This window comes from Stylophora pistillata, chromosome 2 (genome assembly GCF_964205215.1).
Source record: "Stylophora pistillata chromosome 2, jaStyPist1.2, whole genome shotgun sequence".
NCBI lineage: Eukaryota > Metazoa > Cnidaria > Anthozoa > Scleractinia > Pocilloporidae > Stylophora > Stylophora pistillata.
The window spans coordinates 39,564,878-39,588,804 of NC_142520.1; the positions used below are offsets into that span (position 1 = coordinate 39,564,878).

Below are 23,927 nucleotides of genomic sequence, written 5' to 3' on the forward strand. Positions count from 1 at the left end.
GGAAGTGCCATAGAGGGAAATAAGTTGTATTGTAGTTGCATTCTCCTTGCACTGTTGAGAATTCACGGAGGCATATTTCAAAACGACAAACGTATTAGTAAGTATGGGAATCTCGATTGTACAATACCGGTCAAGGATTGACTTTTATGACATTTTCGTAGACACAAAAAATAGCTTATCACGTTTTAAGGATCATTGTTAGAGTTTAATGCCCATGATGTTCTATTTAAATGTCTTTTACTTGCCAGTGTAGGATTCCACGTGCGAATTTTTGTGTTAGCTTATCTTTTAGCACTATTTAAACGCTACGGCTTCTTAGCGCGCAAATTTTTCAACGTATTCTCTAGCCCGAAGTTTTCGTTGCCGAAAGCTTCGGCGCCACCGCTATAGTCAGGAAAGCATTTGTCAGTCTTGAAATTCCGTCTTGTATGTTTATCATCGCTTGGCCCTTTTTTTCGTGTATTTTTATTTATTTTCCTAGTTGAACCTCGCTCGCTCGCTCGATCACAAAACCTCAATCGGCTCCTCGAGTCTCTTCAACGAAGCGCGAGTTCGAAACTTTCTAGACGTAGCATCGACAAGAACTGTAGGCTACAGCCAGTATTGACGGGTTTTGGATAACACAATGTAGAATGATGTGATGTTTTGGTTTTCACAGATGGTTTTCTACACTGCTTATATTCCATTGCTTATAGTACTAGAGCCTAGTAGTTTAATGCTACAACTGAACTGTGATTATTATCATGTTTTCAAGTAATGTGCAGAATTATTCAGACCTTAACATTTCTTGACTTCCTGTAAGCTTGGCAGTCTTCTAAATTCTCTTCATAATGGTTCGGATGAACACTGATATTTAAACTTGGTAACAATACATGTGTATTAGGCCTTTATTTGGTAGACTACAACTTCTTTTCAGTTACTTGTTTGATTTTGTTTAATTCATCACAATACTGATCTACATGAAAAATTACACTCCTGATTGGCTGAAAACAGCTAGGTGTCTTTTCCATGTATCACTAGTGCAAAAGTAATTACTCAAGTACAAATGTAAACCAACTGATAGACTCAGCAACAATAGATCACTATAGAAACCAATCAGATTGACAAGAAGTAGGTTGTGCTGGTTGATACACATAGAAGCTGACCAAAATAAACAAAAGCTTGAATTTTTTAGGTATATTGATAGAAACTGACAAAAGTGCATTCCTGAGTAAGATTTCAGCTGAAGGACAAATTTTGATAGCATGTCAAGTTGACCATTTACATGATGATGTCAAGTTCACCTTTTCATTTCTTGTCTTCACATAGCTTGAATTTGGGAAACACACTGGCATAAAATAATATCAATAAGAAAACTTGAAAGATTCTAGTACTTTAAATCATATGATATGATACCATGATGCGCTTGCCTGTACATTGAACTCTGTTGTGTTTAAGTTATGTCACTGATTACTGTTCCTGAAATCTATTATGGTGACACTTATCTGTATTGAACTTTCTGTTAAATAAAACCTCCAGGTCAAATTGTGAATCTTATTGGGATAAAAATTATTAGTAGTTTTAATGTAATGTTACTGGTACTTCAGAGTACTACCCAACATATGATTCATTAAAGTATTGCTTGTGTTCTGATATTGTTATGCAGCTATCTTTTTCCCCTAGATTCTTCCATTTGCAACCCCATATCCACCTACCTCAACTAAATATTCCTGTGTTCTTTATTGAAAATACAGTCCCACAAAACCCAAATACAATAATTAGAGAAAACATTTTGCTCCCAACCAACTGAAAATAGAATTTTGTGCCGTAATGGATAATAGAAACCTACACTTAGCATTGTGTTACTTTTATGTAAGCATTGTCAAAAATTAGTCATACAGTCAAACCAAATCAGGCTCCCAATGGCTTCTAGTGTAGATATCAACTCCCGAACGTTTCGGCCCTTCTGGCAAGTTTTGTCCTCGTGTACTGGTACACAAAATGCCAAAAATATTCGTATGAAATGCTTCCCTTGAGTTCATTTCACATCACTTGCCTTGGAAAAGACAACTCAACCTACAAACCTCAGAACTCAATTCCACTTTGTTACGTAAACAAAATCATGACAGAATCTATTAGGCCGCCATGGGAGATGATGCTGATGCTTTTGTTGGTTCCTTAAATCTTCAAGTTACATGTGCAACCTTTGTTGTCAAAATGAGGCCTCCATAGCAAAGTTTGGCCATTAACCCTCATCTTGAAAATGAACATTTCAGGACCATTCTATGCCAGTTATCTTATTTTATGATGAACAGGAACAATATTGAAAACTAACCGTAACCAGATATTAGCTCTTCTAATAGAAAATCAATAAGATAACAGACACTAGAAAGCAGCTCAATTTCGTAAGCCACACATGTACGCATTGCGGATCAATTTTTTTTTACTTTGATAACGAAGTTAGCAACATCGAAACGTCGGACAACTATAGTTTTATTGAAAATTTCTAATTATTAGAATAGGAATGAAATATTTTAAACTAACATTATCTGCCACCCCCGCTCTTATTTCTTGCCAAACAGCGAAATTTTCCAAAATAAATCGCTGAAAAATCGTGTCTTCCCCCCCCCACGGACACCCCCTATAGCCATAGCATTATAGCATCTTGTCCACAAATTATTACCCGCCTTTAAGAGAGATTTTGTTAATTCTAGCGACCTCACCATTAACCTCATCACTTAAATCTGAAGGGTACAGCTGAGAAGTGGGCTAAAGTAAACCAAGAGTTCATTTTCTCTTGAGGGAACTTATCACTGATGTAAGACCTATCAGTTTTACGGAAATCTGATCTTCATCAAAAGAGAATTTTCGGAAGTTCCGTATTTTTTTTTCTCGACAAAACTGTTACCTCTTGCCCGACCCCAAACGGGAACAAAATTTGCAAATATTCAACTCCGCATGGGAGAAGAAAGTAGGGCCAACTTACGAAACCATAAGCAATGTCAGTTAGTAATTAGTTATTTCTATTTTCCTGCCTTTTTCTCTACATTATTCATCTCAGGCCTGTTTATGCAGCATACGTTACATGCTCAGCATTGTAAAGCGATGATAAATGACAAAAATTTCCAGGCTTAAGTAGCGGATTAGCATTCCACGAAAACCCATCCTTGGGAAGGTCATAATTGATTGATTATCACACAAGGCGAACGTAACGCTAAAGTAGTTTTTCTGTATCAAGGATACCTTAATTTCATAGTAGAATTTCTGATCGCTTGATTTTAACGTACAAAGGATTGCCTGGTATGACTGATAAAGAGAAAAAATATTCTTCGTCACGGATGCGTTATGAGAATTAGCTTTGTTCTGGTTAGTTCTATCTTGAGAGAGATGTGTGTCAGCCAGTTACACAGGGAGCTGTTTCCTGCCAGGATCAGTTACAGAGGCACGTATAAGCTAAACAAGCTGATTCCTGTCAGCTGATATTCTATCCCTATCATTTAAGCCACGAACATCGAGCGAATATCCATTCAGGAAAACTGAAGGAGTTACTGCAAAAATGGAGGTAGTGAAGACTTCACGAGGGAACGGTTTCTTGACTATTGCCGTGATTGTGAACATTTTGTTCAGTGCTGTCTCCATTGGGTTCCTTATCTACAAAGTACGAGTGTTAGAAGAGCACGTTTTCCAGCTTCAGAAAGGGCAGAGATATCACACTGAGGCAATTAGAGAAAATGAACGGGCAGACTTAACACATCGAAACAAGAGAGCTGTTGAGTCTTTTGGAACATCAAAAAGCTGCAGCAGTTGCCACAATGCTTGCGTTCATTTATTTGGACTCGGAGCCTCAGCGAAGGTACTGTTATGCACTTTTCTTGCTAAACGTAAAGTTGCATGGTAAGCATTTCCAACCATTGTTGGGAATATCAGTGATACTGAGCTTCTTGCTCCAAACTCAGTAAATTATAGGGTTAATTTTCCGAACCTAACAAACTTTGCTTTTGAGAAGAAAAATTCACTTACTCGAGAGCTTCTACTGTTTCATGGCATACATGTTGTAAAAAGGTTCTCAGCAACTCAAATTGATTCCTGTTTTTACAATCATCGAGTTCTTCACCCCAACAAGGTACTGAAGCTCATTGACAGTTATGTGCTTCCCCGCATTTTCTTCTTGTTATATTTATAGGTCACTACTAAAATTAGCAACGATACAGATCAGCAGGTTATCTGCTTACGAGGTGAGGGAGTATTTAATCTTTTATCTATGTATAATTGGGAATCAACAGGACATACGATAGATTCTCAAGCATTGCGACGAGTCTTACTATTAAAACAATGCAACTCATCTAAAGCATCATAGCAAGACAAGGCCTGTTCTGCGTGAATGCTACATGTACACATTTTATAGAATGATGAAGTAGAAATCGCTTAAATTGACCAATTGATTCTGTCACCGTAATATGGCAGGTTGAAAAGTTCCACCGGGTTACAACGCAGTAGCCAGAGCATTTTTTTAAAGAGTTGGTTCGTAGAAGAGGAACAAACGGAGTGTTGAATCGCTTAAATAGCGCGTTGCAATTTGTTTAATAACTTGAGTGTGCTTGAAGAAGGCTAATGTGACCTTGAAATAAAAAGCCTTCAATACCTTGGCTGAAAAATTACGTCTGAGCCATTTGGATTTAAAGATAGAACACAAAAAAATAGATAAAGATATTTCTCTAAGCAGTTGTATGCTTAAATCAGGCTGTCTTTCGCGTTTAACCTGTCAAAATGGAAAACATATAACCGGACCGAAATGAAGTGGCCTTAATTCGATTTCCCCCGAGACTTTATTTGAGAACGCCCTAGCAACATCTAGACAACGCTATATGACGAAAATATCCTGACTGGGAAAGCAATTTGGTATTTGGCACCGGAAACGTGAATTTTGTTATCCGTGTGTACTTTATTCTTTGCATTTCCATGAATTGACTCGTGAGGATGATCTATTCACTCGCCACGAAACACAGATCTGGTATAATCTATTTCATTTACCATTTTTATTTACTTTTGTGCCGCTGCATCGGAATTTCCTTCCATGTTGAATTTTTTTTATCTAGGCGCTCGTGGGCCCCAGGGTAAGGAGGGGCGAAGAGGACGAAAGGGTCGCCCAGGGTACATCGGAAAGGCAGGAAAAAAGGGCCCTCGTGGAGGGCGAGGACCCCCGGGACCCAGAGGGAGACCTGGGAACGCGTTTGCGGGAAATACATCGAAATTTCTTGAGGATATTGGTAAGAAAAGATTATGAATACACTTCCTGTTAGTAATAAGGTATCTTTTGTCACGTTACTGGCTTACTCTGCTAGATGCGTAGAATAGTTGCAAGGACATCAATATCTTTATGGGAAAAGATGAACAGAAAGAGTTAAAATGCGGCTGATACGATTGTAATGCAGTGCATTCTTGAGGTTTTTTGTGTATTTTTCAGCCTCTGCTAAATCCTCAACTTTGAGCTTGACATAGCACAGTTCTAATCATAATAAGAACATAGCACATTTATAATCATAATAAGAAGATAATCCTTTTGCTCGGTGTAATGCAAAGAAATTTCAATCGTTTTGAAAGCAATTGTTATTGAGGGACCAGTCACTTTTCGTCACCTGGGGGGGAGGGTGGGGAGATTTTGAACGGATCCGTCCTCTTTAACAGTTAATAGTCCCTTGTTTATATACTCTGTTAGTGACGACTGATCCTTCTGCCACTCCCGGCCTTGGAAACCATATGATAACCTCAGAATCCCCCGACCCACCCCCTAGGGAAGGAGCACAGTCCCCCCCATTTTTTGGCCCCCTTCCCCAAGCGTTAGCCCTTCGTCAAATTTGGGGTTATCTAGTCATATCAATATTTGCTTTCAGATACCCCAGGAATAGAAAAGAAGCCACCAGCCATTTCCACGACGAAAGAGGGTAGCCATGTCTCCTTGCCCTGTTACCCCAAAGGTTATCCCAGGCCTGAGATCACGTGGTACAAGGATGGGCAAGAGATGGACAGTAGACTTTACAACAAAGAGACGGGAGTGTTGACGTTTCCCAGCATTCAATTCAGCGATCGAGGCCTGTATAAATGTGAAGCCAAGAATTTCCTGGGTTTTGAGTCGGCCAATGTAAAAGTTGTTGTCGAAGGTTAGAAAGCTTTTATATATATATATCTTTGAAGCTTGTTACAAGTAGCAACTGTGCTGTTTACTTTCTTGTTGTCATGCATGGTGTCACTGAGATACTTTTGACTGCGGAGTGATCACGTGATGTGCTGTTTCAACTCCTCGTCTTAATCTTTCAGGCTAGGATTGTCGGCTCATTTCTCGAGCAGCGGCTGTGTGTTGAGCCCACCTATTGTATCCTCCTAAAGTGTCCAATATTTGAAGAAAATCTTACTTTAGCATGAATACCGTTTGTTGAAGAAGATTAGAAGTTACAAGAAGCAGTTGTTTGTTTTCCCTTTTCTTCTTTAGTTTCGTCTTCTTAAACTTAAAATCTAGGATGATCCAAAATATATATATATATATATATCAAGGGCAGTACAGTGGTTTAGTATGCTTCAAAGCTAAAATTCATCAAGGTTCAACGGACAAAGGTCAGGTTAAGCACCAATCATAATTTAAAATCGTCAAGCTTCCAGATAAATTATAGGAAATCATTAACTCGTACGATTATTGTAATTTCCTATTGCTTAGTAGCTAACCAATTTTAGCTTATCGAAATCATGTAAAAAACATGAGTTATAGCAGTTATTGGTTCATCTTTGAAAGATTTGCAGTTTTTTATTCTACATCAGCGAGAATAACAATGGTACTACCTACTCCAAGATTCCTGATCAGTAAACCCCGGCCGTTCTAGGTTACACACTTAAGACATTCAGTAAAGTCGGTTGAATATATGTATTTCAGTGACTCCAAGATTTGTTGAGAAGCCTGAGACCTACCATACAGGATACGAAACATGGGACACAACTCTGTCATGCAACATCTTTGGCTTCCCACCACCAAAGATACAATGGACTCGCTCATTCCGGCCATTACCTGTCGATCGTTACGTGGCGGCTGGTAAAGATTTGGTGATCAAAGATATTCGGAGTGGAGACAAAGGACCCTTCATGTGCCGCGGAGAGAACCACCTTGGTTTCGTGTTTGCACTTATTGTGCTTGAAGTGAAACCTGTCAGTAAGTGGATAAAGTGTTTTAGAGACCCGTCATTATCTATCGATCTATCGCCTGGGGAAGGGAGGGGTTAGGATATTGGTTGCGTTTCAATGAAATCTATCTGATCCCCCCTTAAGGCTTTGTAATATTTGAACGACTCTCCCCTTCCCCCTCCATTGTCAGTTGATTGGCAGTCAGTTTTCTGAATATCAAGGCGATCTTCGCAGTAATGAACACTACTTAAGCACTAATGAATATAAGGCCTGAAAAAAAGTTCAGCCCTGTACGGTATTTGAACCCATGACCTTTTGCGATATTGGTGCAATGCAGTGTCAATTTTCTTTAGTCCCCCTTTATACTCTGTTGACGACGACTGATCCCTTCTCCATTCCCTCTGAAAACCATGCAATCAACCCCCCCCCCTAGAATCCTCCAAGCCCCCTCCCTAAGTGGAGAACAATGACTGGCCCTCATTAAAATGGATCGTTGTACGTAGTCGACCAATCACAAGGAACAACCAAAATTAAAACAGAGAATGATCGAAAACAAGTCAATTGAGATAAGGAATAAGGCAATATAGCATCAATCCAATTGCCTCAAAGTTACTTAAAAAATCAATAATGTTTTAGCGTGATCTTTACTTAACGATTTTCGTCATCACAGTGGTGAAAATGTTGCGGATGCACGAGGCTGCGTCTCGTGAGTCCGCAACAAATTGTGACCAGCATGATGACGGATATCAGTTGTCGGCATGGCTACAGACCACGCTAAAACACTGTCGATTTGTCTTTTACCACAATGTTGACGTAAAATAAAATGATGCGCGACCAAGATCTTTCAGTGCGTAACACGTTGATGCGAACAGCGTTGTCTGTACTCTTATAGACAACGGCAAATTGGCCAATCAGATCGCGACATAATTGCCAATTGGGGTAAAGAATGGTACTGAGAGAGCAGTATCATATAACTACACGGTAACGCGCATTTTCATTAACTGTCTAAATCTCTGATAGAGCCCCAATAGAAATCAATTTTTTTCCACATTTAGGCAATTTCCCCCTTTTTTTCTTTGGTCAACAGTTCCTCCAGCAATCACCAGTGCACCACCTTCGGTTGTTAAGGTGACAAAGGTCGATCACAGTATCACTCTGTATTGTGCTGCCCGTGGGTCTCCAGTGCCAAGTTTAGAGTGGAGTAAGGATGGAGTGCCAATTTCGACCAACACCACCTTAAAAACGGACGAAGAAGTGGAAGGAGAACTTGTTATTCCAAGTTTTGGCCCCACTGACCAGGGAGTGTACAAGTGTTTCTTTAAAAACTTCGATAACGGGACTGCAGAGATAACTACCACTGTAGGTAAATAGGGTGTTGTCTTTTTGGGATCCACAGTGAAACCTACATCGCCAGCGTCAGTGAAACAATGATCGTTTTTGTTGGCAATATAAGTCATGTGCTTATTCGTTCAAATTTTCAGAGCTTGTAGGATGCGGCGAACCTCATGTTCCCATGAACGGATATAAGGTTGGAGAGAATTATTGGGCAGGAGAGCTGGTTACTTTCGCCTGTGACGCAGGATACCACCTGGAAGGACCCACGAACAGACTGTGCTTAGAAAATGGCAACTGGAGTAACGTGGTGCCGACATGTAAGGAAAAAATAAGTTAATTATGCTGTACTGAAAAGTTCAACTAAAAACTTTATGGGTACGTTTTTTTTTTTTTTTTCCTTCAGGCCATAGTATATGTGACGAACCTGCTCCTCTCGAGAACGGTTACAGAGTAGGAAATGAATTTTGGGAAGGAAAAAATGTCACATACAAGTGTAACAAAGGCTTTCTTCTTCGTGGACCACATGTCAGAGTTTGTAATGATATTGGAAACTGGACAGAAGAGGAACCAACCTGTGAAGGTGAGATTCCCTGATTAGCTAGGATTTTACCTTCCTCATTTTTGTTGTTACAGCCAACATTATGGAATGGTCTTGCTGACCAGTGAACAAAAACAAAATCGCCTATCTTTCTATGGCAATAACAGTCAGAGAAGTCAACGTTAGTCGCTCTTATGCATTTGACGGCTCCTTAAACTCCAAAGAATCAAACGCTCAGACATATAGATTTCACACACTGATACCTCACCTGCTGAATTGAGCAATTGCCTGCTTTATATATCAGTGATTAGCGTCCTGCATAATGCCAGGATCTGCTGATTGGTCTTAGAGTTCCTCTTTGTCTGACGATAGTGAAAAAGGCGAACAGCATCTAACATCACTCCACGCCTGAGCTCCAATCATTTACGGTAATATTTCTTGTTCTCTGAGACAGTTGGCTGTCAAATTTAGGTGACCATATTCAGACTTTTCATCTCCAGTGGAATCTACTTTTCCTTTGCGGAGCTAATTAAGAGTAATTGTAAATGATATATTCAAGTAAATAACACACGCAAACTTCCGAAAACTGTTTACCTCTGCAAATTCTTGTCAGCCCTGAGTAAGTTATCCAATCTTGATTCTCATGTCACTGTCAAACCTAACACTTTCAGGGCCGGTGTTTGAGCACTCAGAAATCCTCCTGAACAATACTGAATACTGGGAGCTCCTTAAAGGCTGGTTGGGTCCTGTGTCTACTCTACCAGCCAATTGGAAGCTATGCTACAGAGCTACTGATCATGGATGGAGCTCCAGTACATTCCACTCGCAGTGCAACAGCTTAGGACCCTCGGTTACGTTTATTAGAGTGGGAGAGTATATATTTGGAGGATACACCGACCGAAACTGGCGTAAGTAAAGAAATCATTTACAATTTATTATCAGCGGATCGGAAGACTTGGGCTAAAGGTGAATTAGCTTGAAGGACTGAGTACCGTTAACTAGTGACTGGCATCTAATTTCTCCTCACAATATCACCCCTGTATTTACGAATTTACGAGTAGTTATACAGGGTAGACCAGTTTAGCAGATAGCTAGTTTAAATGGAGCCCTGTGAACACCCACCCATCCCACCCCTGGGGAGGACATCCATCACACAGCAATCTCGTGCGTGGGAAATTAACGTCTCCTACCCCTGGCGTAAAGATTACGAGAATAAAGAAAATGATCACCAACTGATAGGGTGGTGATTGTTAAACAAATTCTCCTTGTCCGCACCCTAGGAAATATAAAGACAACAGCCTGTTGAGAATATTTACACTAAGGTTTTGATTGTTGAACAAATTCTCCTTGTCAACATCTTAGGAAATATAAAGAAAACAGTATGTAGAATGTGCATACTAATGTTGTGGTGTAAAAGATTAGATGCGACAAGCATCGTACTAATTCCAGCTCTTTTTCTTATTTAGATTCAGGTAGCTCTTACACAGACTCGACTTGGAGTTTCATTTTTTCGTTTAAGAACCGTTATGGACTCGAACCATTCAAGCTCCACGTGAAAAACTCTGGCCATGCCATATACGGAAATAACGGTTATGGACCAACATTCGGTGGCGGACACGACATTTATATCGCGAACTCTGCAGGCTCCAACAGGAATTCCTTCTGCAACTTGGGTCACAGTTATGTGCAACCGGCTGGGTACATATACAGTGCGAGTGACACGAAAAGTCTGTTGGCAGGAAGTTACAATTTCCAGCCCCAAGAGCTGGAAGTGTTCTATCAGACTCACAAGAAATGATATTGGTTACAAATACCGGAATAAGTTGGCGATTTTTATTAGTAGATGTAAACTTTCTCTAAGGAGGTGCATGACGTTTTGGGTATCTAGGATCTACATCTAGGCTGAGGTTCTTATGGACCTCAGCCTAGATTTTCTAAGTTTGGTATTTTCAATGTTATATCCCGCATTTAAAACATCTTTGTGTTCTTTTTGTTTACCTGTCCCCCTCTTATGATTATCTATCTTATCACAAGTTTTCTTTGAAGATCTCGTTCCAGTTTATGACAATTTCAAACGGACGAAACACAGTTAGGAATTTAAAGACAAACCTACGTTAAAAAGGCAGAGTAAGATAAACTAATAATGAGGTACTTCATACAGATTGAAGGACAACTAGCTAGAATGAAAGTCTTTCTGGCAATGAAGCAACGGTAAAAAGTCTAAGATGATCCAGCAAAAACCTAGAGAAGTAATTTAGAATGTTTTGAAAGCTAAAATTCACAGTTACGATTCTATGAAAAAAAGTCAGGTTAGGCGGCGATACAAATAATAATTAAAAATGTTTAAATCAACACAGCTCCTTGCAACATCATCGCGAAATGAAACAAAGTTACGAGCATAAAGGAAACGATCACCAACTAAAGCTCTTAATTATAAAACAAATTCTCCTTGTCAATATCATAGGAATGTGTAGAGAACAGTATGGAGAATATGCATACTGATGTTGGAGTGCAAAAGGTTAGGAAATTAAGAAATCAGGAACTCCCACAATTATCATTACCTGTTGCTTTTTGGTAGCTTGTTGAAGACTTGGTAACAACACGAGCTGGCTATTTCAAGAGTTGCAGGTTTTCCAGACTTCACTGTCAAGAACATAACACCATCTATCGAAAGATTCCTATTTACTAATCCCCAGTCGTGCTAGGCCACAAACATAAGACATTAGACATCGGAAAAATAATTAGTTTAATATATTACGTCACTTATCTTGTGTTAATTTTTGTGAAATTGAAAGAAGGCTCATTGTTAATACCGCTTTGTAGATTCACCTCCAACTTGGTAGACCTTCTAACATCTTTTTATAAAACGCCTAACGCACTTCAAAAAAGCCAAAAGTGACCTTGGTGTAACAGCAAGGATTCAGGCATGTTAGTTCTTTATACTGCCGTTGTTTGGTCACGTCACGACGCACATTCTTTCGTCACGCTACGGGTCACGCGATCAAACAACGGCTGGTAACACTTCCCCGTACACGGAAAGAATGTTTTAATTCTGCTAATGGAAGACAATGTGGACAGTGTGGACTGGCACAGGGACAGACTGCTTCGGCTTAAAATTAGCTCATGCTGAAGCAATTGAATCGCATAACACATCGGTTCAGTCAACCTCAAGTTACACAAACAATGCATATACTTCCGTACGTTCTTGAAACAAACGAAATGGTACTTAAGAGCAATTTTCAAACGCGTGAAGGAACTGATCCGAGATGGCATAGTTTTTGTGATTGGTCTTAAATTATCGCCATCCTCTCGACCGATCAAATTTAAAAACTAAACCCAATCACAACTTATTCACTAGCGATTTCCCACGCTCCTGACGGATAGCTTGTTTCTATTTTACTTCTCATTGGCTCCTCAAGTGAGTGTCCTTCCTCCTGATTAGCCTTAGCGATTTCTTCAGTTTGTTTCTATAAACCTCAATCCAAATCTGCTCTAATTAAAAAAATCAATCCAATTTTGGTAAAAGTCAGCAGAACACTACAAAACTACAGTGTGTAACTTGACAACAATCTCGTTGTAAACGGCTTGCGTTCTTGTTATTCCCTGTTATTTGCTTCAATAGAATCAACTTCTGCTTTCACGTAAAGAGCGCATAAAAGAAAGCACACGCTACAACATTAAAATGCAAGATTTGGAGGACGTTGGTTCAACCTACATGTATGAAACTTCTTGTTTACTGTCGCCAATATAACATATCTAAAACCTGCTTGAACGATCTTAAAAGTGACGGACGCAAAATGCACAATGGGAAATTGTACTTCAATTCCTTAAAAACAACTGGTTTGCCTGACGAAAATCAGTCATCACTATTCAATGAAACGCAACGTACATCACAGAAAATTACACCTCAACTACTTCAAACAATCCAAATATATTCTTCACCCAATGCTCTTAGTGTGCTCTCTCACCAGTCCTTCACTTGTCTAGTTGGAGCCGGAAGAATTCGGTGAAGAAAAAGAGAAAGCTGCTTTGAATATTGGAGGTAAATAATCATGTCGCAGCATACGCCGATCTATTTCCTGTCGACTTCGGGTCAGTTTTTTTAGGGCCTTGTGATGGTTGGCCCACAGATATAACTACAGGGCCTTGCACCCTGGCCTGTTGACCTGGACGTGTTACTCGGGGATTCTCGTCTGGTGTCTGGGGTAAAAGTCGCCTAGGCCGAGCCCGAGGGGCTTGATCACTCCTAGCTGCGGAGACTGGAGCTTCTTTCAGTGATGCCTGCTGTTTCCTAGCGTTTCTTCTTCTAACAGCCGGGTTTGCGTTGAATGACACCCCACCAAATGGGTCTTCCAGATTGTCCATAAACTCAGCCGCAGGGTTTACTAAGCCAGATTGGTCCTCAAAAGTGGCTGCTTGGGAGCTATCGCGCTCAACATTTCCACCAAATGGCGCGGAGCCTCCAAAGCCTTCGTTAAGATCATGAAAAGGAGTCGAACCTAAATTATTAGCAGAACCGCCTGCAACAGTCCCTACTTGCATCGAAGTAAACTGGCTCGACAAACCAAATGAGTCAGTATTAGGCTGGCTATGATCCTCAGGTTTTTTAGCTAAATGTTCACTGTTGCCTTTCGGTTGTGAAGGGGCCCGTGGGGTAAATGGAGCAGCGCCAAAGGCATCTGGAGCAGCTGGCGGCCCCTGTTTCCCTTTCTGAAGTACAAACGGCGCCGCACCAAAGGGATCAGAAAACCCCGGAGAGGGGGGCGGGCACTCGACCAACTCGGTGTTCTCCTCTGGTTCACTATCGCTTGATGCCTGATCCACTAAATTCAGGGTTTGTTCAATCTCAGAACTGCGGTAACCTTGGAGAAAAGGGTTGTTACCATCTTGGACAACGTGTGCAACGTATTGCTGCGGATCAGTGCCAGTGCTGGCATCGTCGGTAAACTGGGCAGACAAGTTTTCCCCATCTGCAAATTCGCCGGTAGCTCTGTTCGAGTAGGACTCTGGCACCTGGATACCAAATGCAGTTGCTCCAAACAAATCCGTTCCTTGTTGCAATTCAGATGTATGTGGATTAGCTGTGTAAGGTTGATGGTAAGTGATATTCACACCGACATGAGATTTCTTCACATCACTCTCCCGGAGTGAAGCGAAGTCGTCATCAGTTACTTCACTTGGAGTGGACACAAAATCCTGCTCACTTGATTGGTAAAATGGACTAAACGGGTTCCAGTGGGGTGTGGATCCTTCATTAGATTCGATATCAACTAAAGGCATGTCTATCTGATCATTCTCCTTGGCGAGGTTAAGAGAAGGGTCACTGGGGCTTCGATATTGCGAGTTTATCTCGTTCGGTAGAGGCGTTAAACGTGCCGCTTGAACCTGCACCTTAGACTGGTTGCCAATAGCAAAATTAGGATCAGACCTCGAACGGTTGTGAGACATGTAACGCGGACGTAACAATCTGGCATCGCTAGGTCGTGAGGCGTCCTGACCTGAGTCTTGAGAAGACTGCATAGACATTTGAGGATGGACGGTGCCATGGTCGTGAATGTCACGCTGGTAGGCCGTCTCAACTGGATACTGCTGGTATTCGTAAAACGGATTGAGCTGACACTGGTCAGAATCGTGATACATTTGCTGGGTGACATTTTGTTGTCGCTGCTGCTGCTGCTGTTGTTGTTGTTGCTGTTGTTGACCAGGATGGTACGGCTGTCCTGGTTGTACCTCTCTCTGGTAGTTCAACTGTTGCTGCGCCAGCTGCTGTTGCTGCTGCTGTTGAAGGAGCTGCTGTTGCTGCTGCTGTTGGAGTAGTCTTTGATGTTCCTGCTGCCGGAGTAACATCTGCTGCTGTTGCTGTTGTTGCAAGTACTGTTGCTGAGCCAGCTGCTGTTGTTGCAGGTACTGTTGCTGTAAGTATTGCTCCCTTGTCATTTGCTTTGGGTAACCCACATTTACACCCTGTTGGGCTTGATGGCCTTGATGAAAGACTGTTGAAGCCTGGGGGACACCCATAAGTTGCCCGGCAACCATGTCTGGCCTCCCATGAGCTACACCTCTAGGGTCCTGTACTTGACCCAGATTTCCTTGAGCTTGCAGATGAGGTCCATAATTCTCTTGCTCTCTTGTATGATTCTGGGAGATATTCCTTCTGTTTTGCCTAGGACTGGCCATGTGACTCAGGCCATGACCATGTTGGACATCCAGAGTTCCTCTCTGCGCCTGCGTGAACTGCTTGCGACTTTGCTGAGGACTTGCAATGTGGCTCAAATGCGATGATGCCTGGGAGGAAGACAACTGCTGAGCACCCTGACCTGCTCGCGGGCGCTGGCGAGGAGCGAGAGAAGTGGTAACCGGACCTTCAGGCCGTCTGCCGTAAAGATTAAGTTCCAGATGTTAGTAAAGTACAATATTGAATCGAAGCAACAATCAAGTGCAAACTGCTCGAAAAATTATCAAAATTAAATAGAATTTGGGTTTACATCAGCTGTCAACTGACTTCAGATAAGAACACGTCACCTATCATCCATATGAGCTGTACATATTGTTGCAGCTCATAGCTCAATAAACTGTATGATACGCGCTCAATTTTCACCTTAATTTGGGAGTAACACGACCAGTGTTTTCTGTCTTTTGCGGTCCCTCAGAAGATATTTCAGGTAGCGAGTCAGGTATTTTTACATTCTGTAACAGACAAAAAGAACAAGTCTTTATTAAACAGGTAAAATTTTGAGGGGAATCGCCTTTTTTGTTTATTTATCTAGTTTTCTTTTTTTTTTTTTTTTTTTTGACGGCTATACGATTTTTGGTCGCCTGATTGCGATTTCAAACGGACTGAAAGAGTCCTTGAATTACAAGACGTATTGTCTCCCAGTCTCCTTCGTGGTTGTTGTTTGGTTTCGTCACGCAACACGCTCTCGGGTCGGGGAGAGAACACGTTGCGTGACGAGATTAAAAAACGGCAGCGAAGGATACTGTCTTCAGGTGTAAGACAGGAAGTCAAACGAAGCAACCTTCGTATTCAAGTTTGCTAAAACTAAAACCACCGGCACTGACGTTGGATAAGAAGTAAAGACAAAGCAAACCTTAGTATTAGCAACGGGACACTCAAGTCCTCTGAGCTTAAATGCTACGTAAGACACCTGGAAGATATCGGGTCTAGTGTCCGGATCAGGATTAAGAATATAACCTAAAAAATGAAATGAAAAACATTAAAAGGAAGTCAAGCATAAGTCACAAAAATCACGCTATCGAATGAGGAACAAGAGCACAATAAAACAAATAAAAAGGAATAAAAACCTCAAATAAACTTACCGATTAGTCTGTGGAGTTCAGGCGAATGGCGGGAGTTTTCAGGAAAAGTAAATTGACCACTCTGTATGGCCAGCGGACTTTCACCAAATGGTAGAGTAAAAAAACACATCTTGTAAAGAAGACATCCAAGAGCCTGGCAAAAACAAAAACAACAAAAAAAAAAAACAATAAACAAGACACTTAATACCAGCTGCAATTTGAGAAGGGGATGGTTACGTCTATGGGAAAAAAATTCCAGTTGTAAACAAAGAAACAAAAAAAATTGTAAAATTTAATAATAACCAATGTCTGTTTAACTGGTATAATATCACTGTGCCTACCCAGATGTCAGCTTTAGTTGAAATTATTTTGCCACTGTATAAATCTATCATCTCAGGTGCTCGGTAAGATAAAGTTGTATACCTAGAAACAAAAATGACCATAAAGTCACAGGCTTTAAAGACCTCGTCTATTAATTACAAAACTGCTCTGAAAGAGCAGCAAAAGTGTGTTAAAAAATAATTCCATAAATCTGGATAGTAACAAGCCTTTAATCAAACGTCAAAATGCCAATAAACAGAAGGCAATGGATACGAATGGATTCTTAAATGCGCATCAAAGGGCATCTGAGAGGGTTTGGGGCAGGAGACGTTAATCTCCCATGCACGAGATTACTGTATGATGGATGTCCTCCCCTGGGGTGGGATGGGTGGTTAACAGGACCCCCGTTGATACCACTGTTTACTACACTGAAGGGGCTATCCTGTAGAAATATAGATGTCTACTTCTACTTCTACTACTTCTACTACTTCTACTACTTCTACTTCTACGTCTACGTCTACGTCTACCACTACCACTGCCACTGCCACTGCCACTGCCACTGCCACTGCCACTGCCACTGCCACTGCCACTGCCACTGCCACTGCCACTGCCACTGCCACTGCCACTGCCACTACCACTACCACTACCACTACCACTACCACTACTACTACTACTACTACTACTACTACTACTACTACTACTACTACTACTACTACTGATTTTGCATCACTGTGCCTTGCAATCTGGTCTACAGGATACAAGGCCATCCTTTCAACTGGTCATATCCACAGAAATTAACCCCTCCTTCACTCCCAAGGTGTCATATCCAGTATCCACACTATCTACAATACATTTATTATAATTATATCAGCTCTGGGAATTTGGTTTAAAATGAAACAATATTCCCTAGTTGATATTTGAATTTCCTCCCATCAACCCTTTACCTCCCATGAGTGATCAAAAAAGAATTTTTCCTTACGATATCAATACAATATCAAGCAGACAAGTAACCAGAATAAGGAAAAAGACAAAATCAGGGGATTATCATTTGATCCAATACCAAATTCTCCAAACTAACATCATAAGAATTGTATGGCAGACAAAACCACCTCCCAGTTAGCTAAATAGATAGAGCCCTGGACAGTTGTGCGGGAGGTAGAGGGTTCGAGCCCCGGCCGGACTAACACCCAAGGTCTTAAAATATTTGAGAAGAATATTCTACCTTTCTATAACATCAAGAGATGGTTAGATATTCTAGTCTTCTTGGATAGGGATGAATAAATGGAGGCCCCATCTCCCGCAGGGTTAGGGGTAGGAGACGTTAATTTCCCACGCACAAGATTACTGTGTATGAGATTACTGTATTAAATCCTTAAATACTCAATAATCAATAGTAAGAAGAATTACTAAAATGAGATCTTCAGAATGAAAGGATTTATAATTACTCTAAAAACATAAACCATGTGATGACTAATGGCTTACTTTTGTATTTCTTCCTCTACCTTGGTGACACCTTCTTCCTGAATGGACAAGAAGAGTAAGATAAAATTTCACTCTGATTCACTTGGTATTTTGCATAGATATGACTCACCACTCTGAGGACAAAAAAAACAGCTTCTACCCACTCAGCTGGGATTCAAATGAAACTTAAACTTCTACATAAAATGTATTTTGATATTTGCCATGTTCTGTCTCAAAAAAAAAAAAAAAAAAATAGAAATTCTTCCCTCCACCAAGAAACAGATTGGTTAGAACATTAAAAAATTTACCATCTTTCTTATTTTAGGAAGCCAATGTTACCCCCAACACCCTCTTAGTTTTAATTTTTTTAATTTGATGTTAATTTAATCTTCTCAAGAAAAAGGGTGAATAAAGTTGTTTTTGTTGTTGTTATTCTATACACAAACATGACACTATTGCCATTGTCCGATCCTAGCAGTGTGTAGGATGCCCGTCATAAATGAACTTCGTAATGGGCCTTGCTCACCATAGAGTCACTCACCGCCTCCCGGTTAGCTCAATTGGTTAGAGCACTGGATTGTGATGTGCGGGAGGTCAAGGGTTCGAGCCCCAGCTGCACCAATACTCATGGTCTTAAAATAACTGAGGAGAATTTGCTACCTTTCCATAATATCAAGAGATGGATAGATATTCTATTCTTCTCGGATAAGGACGAATAAACCATAGGCCCCATCTCCTGCAGGGTTAGGGGTAGGAGACATTAATTTCTCATGCACGAGATTACTGTGGTGGGATGGGTGGGTTCACTGGGCCCGCAGTAATTGCAGCAAGCTGTTGCGGTGTCCCTGCCTGTCAGCGAAGCTAATAAACTAAACTAAACTAGAGTCTCTGTGGCCCAGTGGTAGAGCATTAGCGCGTGGAAACTAAAAGTCTGAGGAGACTCAGATTTTTTTCTTTATCCTACACTCATGGCACGACGAAAAACAACTATTATTTCTCAACATTAATTTTATGTTCTTTTTCCCTCTTCTACTAGGCGATGATCAGGAAAACAAATCAGGTTGACAGTATGACTACAGAATCACACAAAGACTCAAATACACCCTTTCCTTTCTTTCAAGGCACCTAAAAAAAAAAGAGGGCGGGCTGTAGGTAAGTTAAACATACACTAAATGTAAAAAAAAAAAAATAATGCACAAATTGTTCCATCCAACCTGTGGGTTTACAATTCTTCTTGTTGCACTGCCATAATCACATAATACAAAGTCACCACGGCTACTGCATAAAATATTCTCAACCTGAAAATCACGGAAGAGAGAAATAAATTTACATTGCACTCCATAGAAACAAAGCAAACAAATTCACTGCATGCATGCATGGTACTACAAAGTGGAAGCCACAGGGTGACCCTGTTTGATAGAGACCAGTGACTAATTGGCATGATAACAAAGTAATATACATTTGAAAAACACCAATGTTTATATCATAACAAGGTCACCCTTAGCCTCAATTCTGTTCAAAGGTTTGGCAACCAAGAAAACAACTGTAAAATGGACTATTGGGCAAAATAGAAATGTACCATGCAAATATGGCCAATACAGTGTGGTGTACTGATAAAAGAGTTTGTTTGTGACTTCTCCATATTTTTTCAAAAGATTTTCTGTCTGTCTGTATGATGCCTATTAGAACCAATTTAAAACAGCACCTTAAGGTCTCTGTGAATGACTGGTGGATCAGCTTGGTGCAGCTTGGCAACTGCTTCGCAAGTATCTGTGAAGATTTTCAGTACTAGTGACTCACTGAAACCTGAGCTGATGTGCTCATTCATCAACTGAACAACATGGCCCTCTGAAGAAAAAAATAAGAGAGAGAGAGAGATATTTGAGAAATCATGTTTATTTACAGCCTTGTATCTTTCCGCGTGTACCTACTATTGACCTAAAGAACTAATTTCAATTCAAAGCTTACCTCTGCAATATTCCATTAAGATGAGTACTTCAAAAATACCAGGAGAAATCTGGTTGATGGTGCAGGCCAGATAGGTGATAGCATTCTTGTGACCAGACATAAGTTTCTGTGACACGAGTAACGAGGCACAATTTATCGAATGTTTCATACTTCCAAAATCAAATTCAATAAATTACATGTAGACCAGCAGATAATTACAAATGAAGATATGATCGCCACAACAAAGAACCATCTAAAATTTGCCCTGCTTCCAAGATGTGACCATGAAGCACAATTATTGTTAGTAGCTTACAACTGGTATGTGAGAGGCAGGTTTGTATCCCTTGGAAGCCTACATCTTTTCGGGCTTCTTTTCTGCAAGTTCTCCTATTGCAGCTTACTAGTGATGATCATATCTTTAAACATGTTACAATGCTCTCCCTTTCACTCTCACGATTTCAATAATAATTCTCCTTATGGTTTGCTGAACAATTCTTATGATGTTAGTTTGGAGACTTTGGTATTCGATCAACCAATAATCCCCTTATTGATCTTTTTTTTTAATCTCATCACTTGTCTGATTGATAGTGTAAATATGGTAAGGAGAAATTCTATCTTGATCGCTCATAGGAGTTAAACAGCTATGTGCTAATGACTGAATGAGAGAGCTGAATGTCCAGCAAAATATTTGGCTTGACATCATGTCTATTGGATAGATAAAATTTGAATTTTTTTTCAACATTAAACATTTACATTAAATTTGACTGCTCTTGGTCCTACAGTAAATCTATAATCACAAACTTTCACTAAGGAAAGTAATAATCAATTCTGATATTTTCAATCACAATATAAACCCCAGCATGGGAAATTATTGATGAAACAGTTACTCTTATGAAGACTCTCAAGCTGTGAGTGGCTCTGCTTACAGCCAACCCAATAAAATCATGTTTTAAAAAAAAAATTGCCACAAACACATTCTTTAATTATACACATATACATTCTATAAAATTATGTTTAAAAAAAAAAAAAAAAACTTGCTACAAGCACATTCTTTAATTATATATATACATTCCTGTAAGCAAACAGTCACAGTTACAGAAATATTTATGCTAAGCAAGGATGCTTAGGCGAGCGCTAACGTTTACATTAAAGGACATAATTATATCACTTATGTTCACCCCAAAAAAGATTGAAAAAGAATTTCTCCTCATAAAATATATAAATTTACAAGTATGTAAGTGACGAGCAGAAAGAGAAACATCAAGTAGGGAAACTATATTGAGTCACTCCTTGCCCAATTCTCACAGTTAAAATACAAGCTTTGCATGGCAGACATTATAAATCTGTGATATTCAGATATTAGGAATAAAAAGGCTAGTGGGAATGGCATATAGTTCAACCAACCATTATGTCAATTTCTTGTTTGCAGACTGCTAAATCATGCATATTGTTGACCGAGATTCGTTTGAGAGCGTGTTTCTTTCCATTGGGAACTCTCACAAGAAATACCAAGGAAAATCCTCCTGGAAAAGAGAAAAAGGCAAAGTAAACAACAGCAATTGATTATTTGTTTTCCCTACAAAGTGGCAACCAAAATTAAACATTGTTGTCTTGGTAAATTTATTAACTGTAACAATCACTATGCTGTACTGTCACTATCTCAGTCATGATTCCACTGAAGATTTTGGAAAGAGTACCATATAACCCCATACATTAATTATGCATTCCACTTCTTTGTCTTTCACGACAAAACTTTAAAAACAAAGTCTACTAGTCTAAATGCATAATTAATGTATGGGGTTATAGGGTACTCTTGCCAAGATTTTTTCCACTTTCATAAATTATGCTAAAAGAAGCATTTTCTAGCCTGTGTAACACGTCTCCTCTTGTACCCAGAATCTTGTCTTTCAAATATTTCTTATCTCAATTTTATCTCCAAAGCTCTAATCCCAAATTCTTACTTCTAGCTAGCCTTGTTTTGTGTCTTGGATCTTCCCTTCCCCGCTAAATTGTTAGGCAATTGCTTTCAAAATTGTTTACTGTATAATTACACAATAGTTCTAATGAATTGTCATTCTTGACCTGTTAAGTGGCGAATATATAGTGGATTATGCGAAAGGGAGTATTGGGGAACAACCATAAAAATCTTACTCATGTCATTTTCACACACATTGAGTGCGTGGCTAAGCAAGTGATGTGATGTGGAAATTTTCCGGTTGTGTTTGTGGAATGTTTAATTTAATGCTCAAATAACTAACGAATTAAAAATTAGAAGTAATTTTGTTTTAGACAGAAAATTGCGTCGACTTTTCATGAAAGAATATAGCTGGATCGAAATATCTCCGAAACACTATTCCCACAAGCTTTATAATTAGTAGACCGGACAAAGAAAGTTTACGTAAACCGTAAACTGAGCTGCAAGCTGAATGTTGTTATACATAACAAAGGCAATGAAGCTCACTAATCTGTCATAGTTTAAAATACTTCAAGGATAGACTCGCCCCTGGCAACTGACTGTATTTCGCCAAAACCCATTGCATAAGTTGACAAACAGCCAAGATATAAAAAAAAATAGAGGAAAATGAAACAACTACCTTCGGCGATGACCTCTTCGACAATGCACTGACATCGTCCCACCACCAAAGTCTTGCCAACAAAACCGCTTTGATGGTCGTTACCACTTCCCGACGAGAAAAATTTCTTCATCATTTAGATCTATCAGGCCCCCCAATTGCAAAACACGGTCGGTCGATAGTGTTACATTTTGCGGAGAGAAGCCTTACTCCTAAAAGTAGCACAACTATGGAAAATATCCACCGTGATATATCGATCATCTCCCAGTTCTAATACTTTCCATACAACATGGCGGACGAGTTACCCATGATCCTCTGTAAAGTAGATCTTCCGGTAAACAGGTTACTTCCGGTCTGTGTGCGGAATGGCGTGTGAGCAACTAGTGGCCTGTGACGCTTGGAAATAGAAATTACACCCCAGCAATTTACCTCAGAAGGTTTTACCTGAAAACGTTCGTTTCTACCACAGAGCTGATGAATCGAATGAAAATAAAAGCCAGGGGATTTCGTTTGGTAGAACACCAAATAATCAATGCTAAAATAAAATAACCCAAAGTGTATCGTGAACTCTGTGAAGTTATTTACATTTTAAGAGTAATAACACGAAATATATCGTGGACCTTGTAAAGTTAGTTACATTTTAAGAGTAAATTGGTCGTGCAATATAAGCTTGTCAAGAATTGTCTTCTTGGAACGTGTTGTCACACTGTTCGGCACTCTGTGATTAAATGAAATGCCTGAATGGTGAAACTGAAGCCCTGGTGTAAGATGCAACTCATGCGAGGCCCTTTAAAACCACGCCCTTTTCAAAATATTGTCCTCCCAAAACCGAAAACCCCCTCTTCTCCCCGCTTCACACCCGAGGACTGACATGTCCCACTGTGATTTTATGCCGAGAAAAGTGTACTAATGGAAACTTGCAGTCCTTTATTCTCTAGGCTAAGAACGTTCAATTTTTTTTTTCTTGAAAAGCCATTTGTTGTTGCTGTTATTATTATCCCTTTTTTTCCTTCTATTTTGTTGTGTAATTTTTCACGTTTAGAGAGTAACAACCACTGAAACTAATTACTTCAAATTTCGCGTATTAAAACGTCGGTAACTTTAATTAATTCATATCTTACCACATGTATCTCAGGGAATTGACCGACACAATTATCATAAAAATGTTCATGAAGAAAATAGCAATAGAACAGAAATATATGAAATACAACATTCTCTTTTGATAGCATACGTTTCACAGTCGTTTTGAATGTCATGGGTTTCAGGGGTTCGTTTCAGCCTCTGACCATTTCATACGTGACTTGTGAGTT

At 39.9% G+C, this 23,927-nt stretch overlaps 2 protein-coding genes across 2 annotated transcripts; one reads left to right on the plus strand and one right to left on the minus strand.

Moving 5' to 3' along the window:
• Nucleotides 1-3,438: 3,438 nt before the first annotated feature.
• LOC111341777 (uncharacterized) lies at nt 3,439-11,833 on the plus strand. The gene is made up of 10 exons (XM_022948789.2): nt 3,439-3,832; nt 4,163-4,214; nt 5,076-5,246; nt 5,871-6,137; nt 6,902-7,174; nt 8,234-8,509; nt 8,628-8,798; nt 8,885-9,061; nt 9,691-9,927; nt 10,486-11,833. The coding sequence occupies exons 1-10, from the start codon at nt 3,536-3,538 to the stop codon at nt 10,815-10,817; spliced, it is 2,253 nt and encodes a 750-aa protein (XP_022804524.2). The 5' UTR covers nt 3,439-3,535; the 3' UTR covers nt 10,818-11,833.
• LOC111341776 (uncharacterized) lies at nt 11,749-22,918 on the minus strand. Its single transcript, XM_022948788.2, has 11 exons — nt 22,639-22,918; nt 21,449-21,567; nt 20,066-20,171; nt 19,803-19,945; nt 19,312-19,395; nt 18,119-18,156; nt 16,657-16,738; nt 16,337-16,469; nt 16,108-16,211; nt 15,618-15,706; nt 11,749-15,392 (listed from the first exon to the last, which is right to left on the minus strand). The coding sequence occupies exons 1-11, from the start codon at nt 22,751-22,753 to the stop codon at nt 13,070-13,072; spliced, it is 3,336 nt and encodes a 1,111-aa protein (XP_022804523.2). The 5' UTR covers nt 22,754-22,918; the 3' UTR covers nt 11,749-13,069.
• Nucleotides 22,919-23,927: the final 1,009 nt, after the last annotated feature.

Bases quoted from the DNA above. Each gene is read 5' to 3' on its own strand.
- LOC111341777 (XM_022948789.2), top strand. From the start codon at position 3,536: ATGGAGGTAGTGAAGACTTCACGAGGGAACGGTTTCTTGACTATTGCC. The intron at 3,833-4,162 runs GTACTGTTATGC...TTATATTTATAG, and splicing joins GACTCGGAGCCTCAGCGAAG to GTCACTACTAAAATTAGCAA. The intron at 6,138-6,901 runs GTTAGAAAGCTT...TATGTATTTCAG, and splicing joins TGTAAAAGTTGTTGTCGAAG to TGACTCCAAGATTTGTTGAG.
- LOC111341776 (XM_022948788.2), bottom strand. From the start codon at position 22,753: ATGATGAAGAAATTTTTCTCGTCGGGAAGTGGTAACGACCATCAAAGC. The intron at 19,396-19,802 runs GTGCTGTTTTAA...CGTGATTTTCAG, and splicing joins TCATTCACAGAGACCTTAAG to GTTGAGAATATTTTATGCAG. The intron at 16,212-16,336 runs GTAAGTTTATTT...TTCATTTTTTAG, and splicing joins TGAACTCCACAGACTAATCG to GTTATATTCTTAATCCTGAT.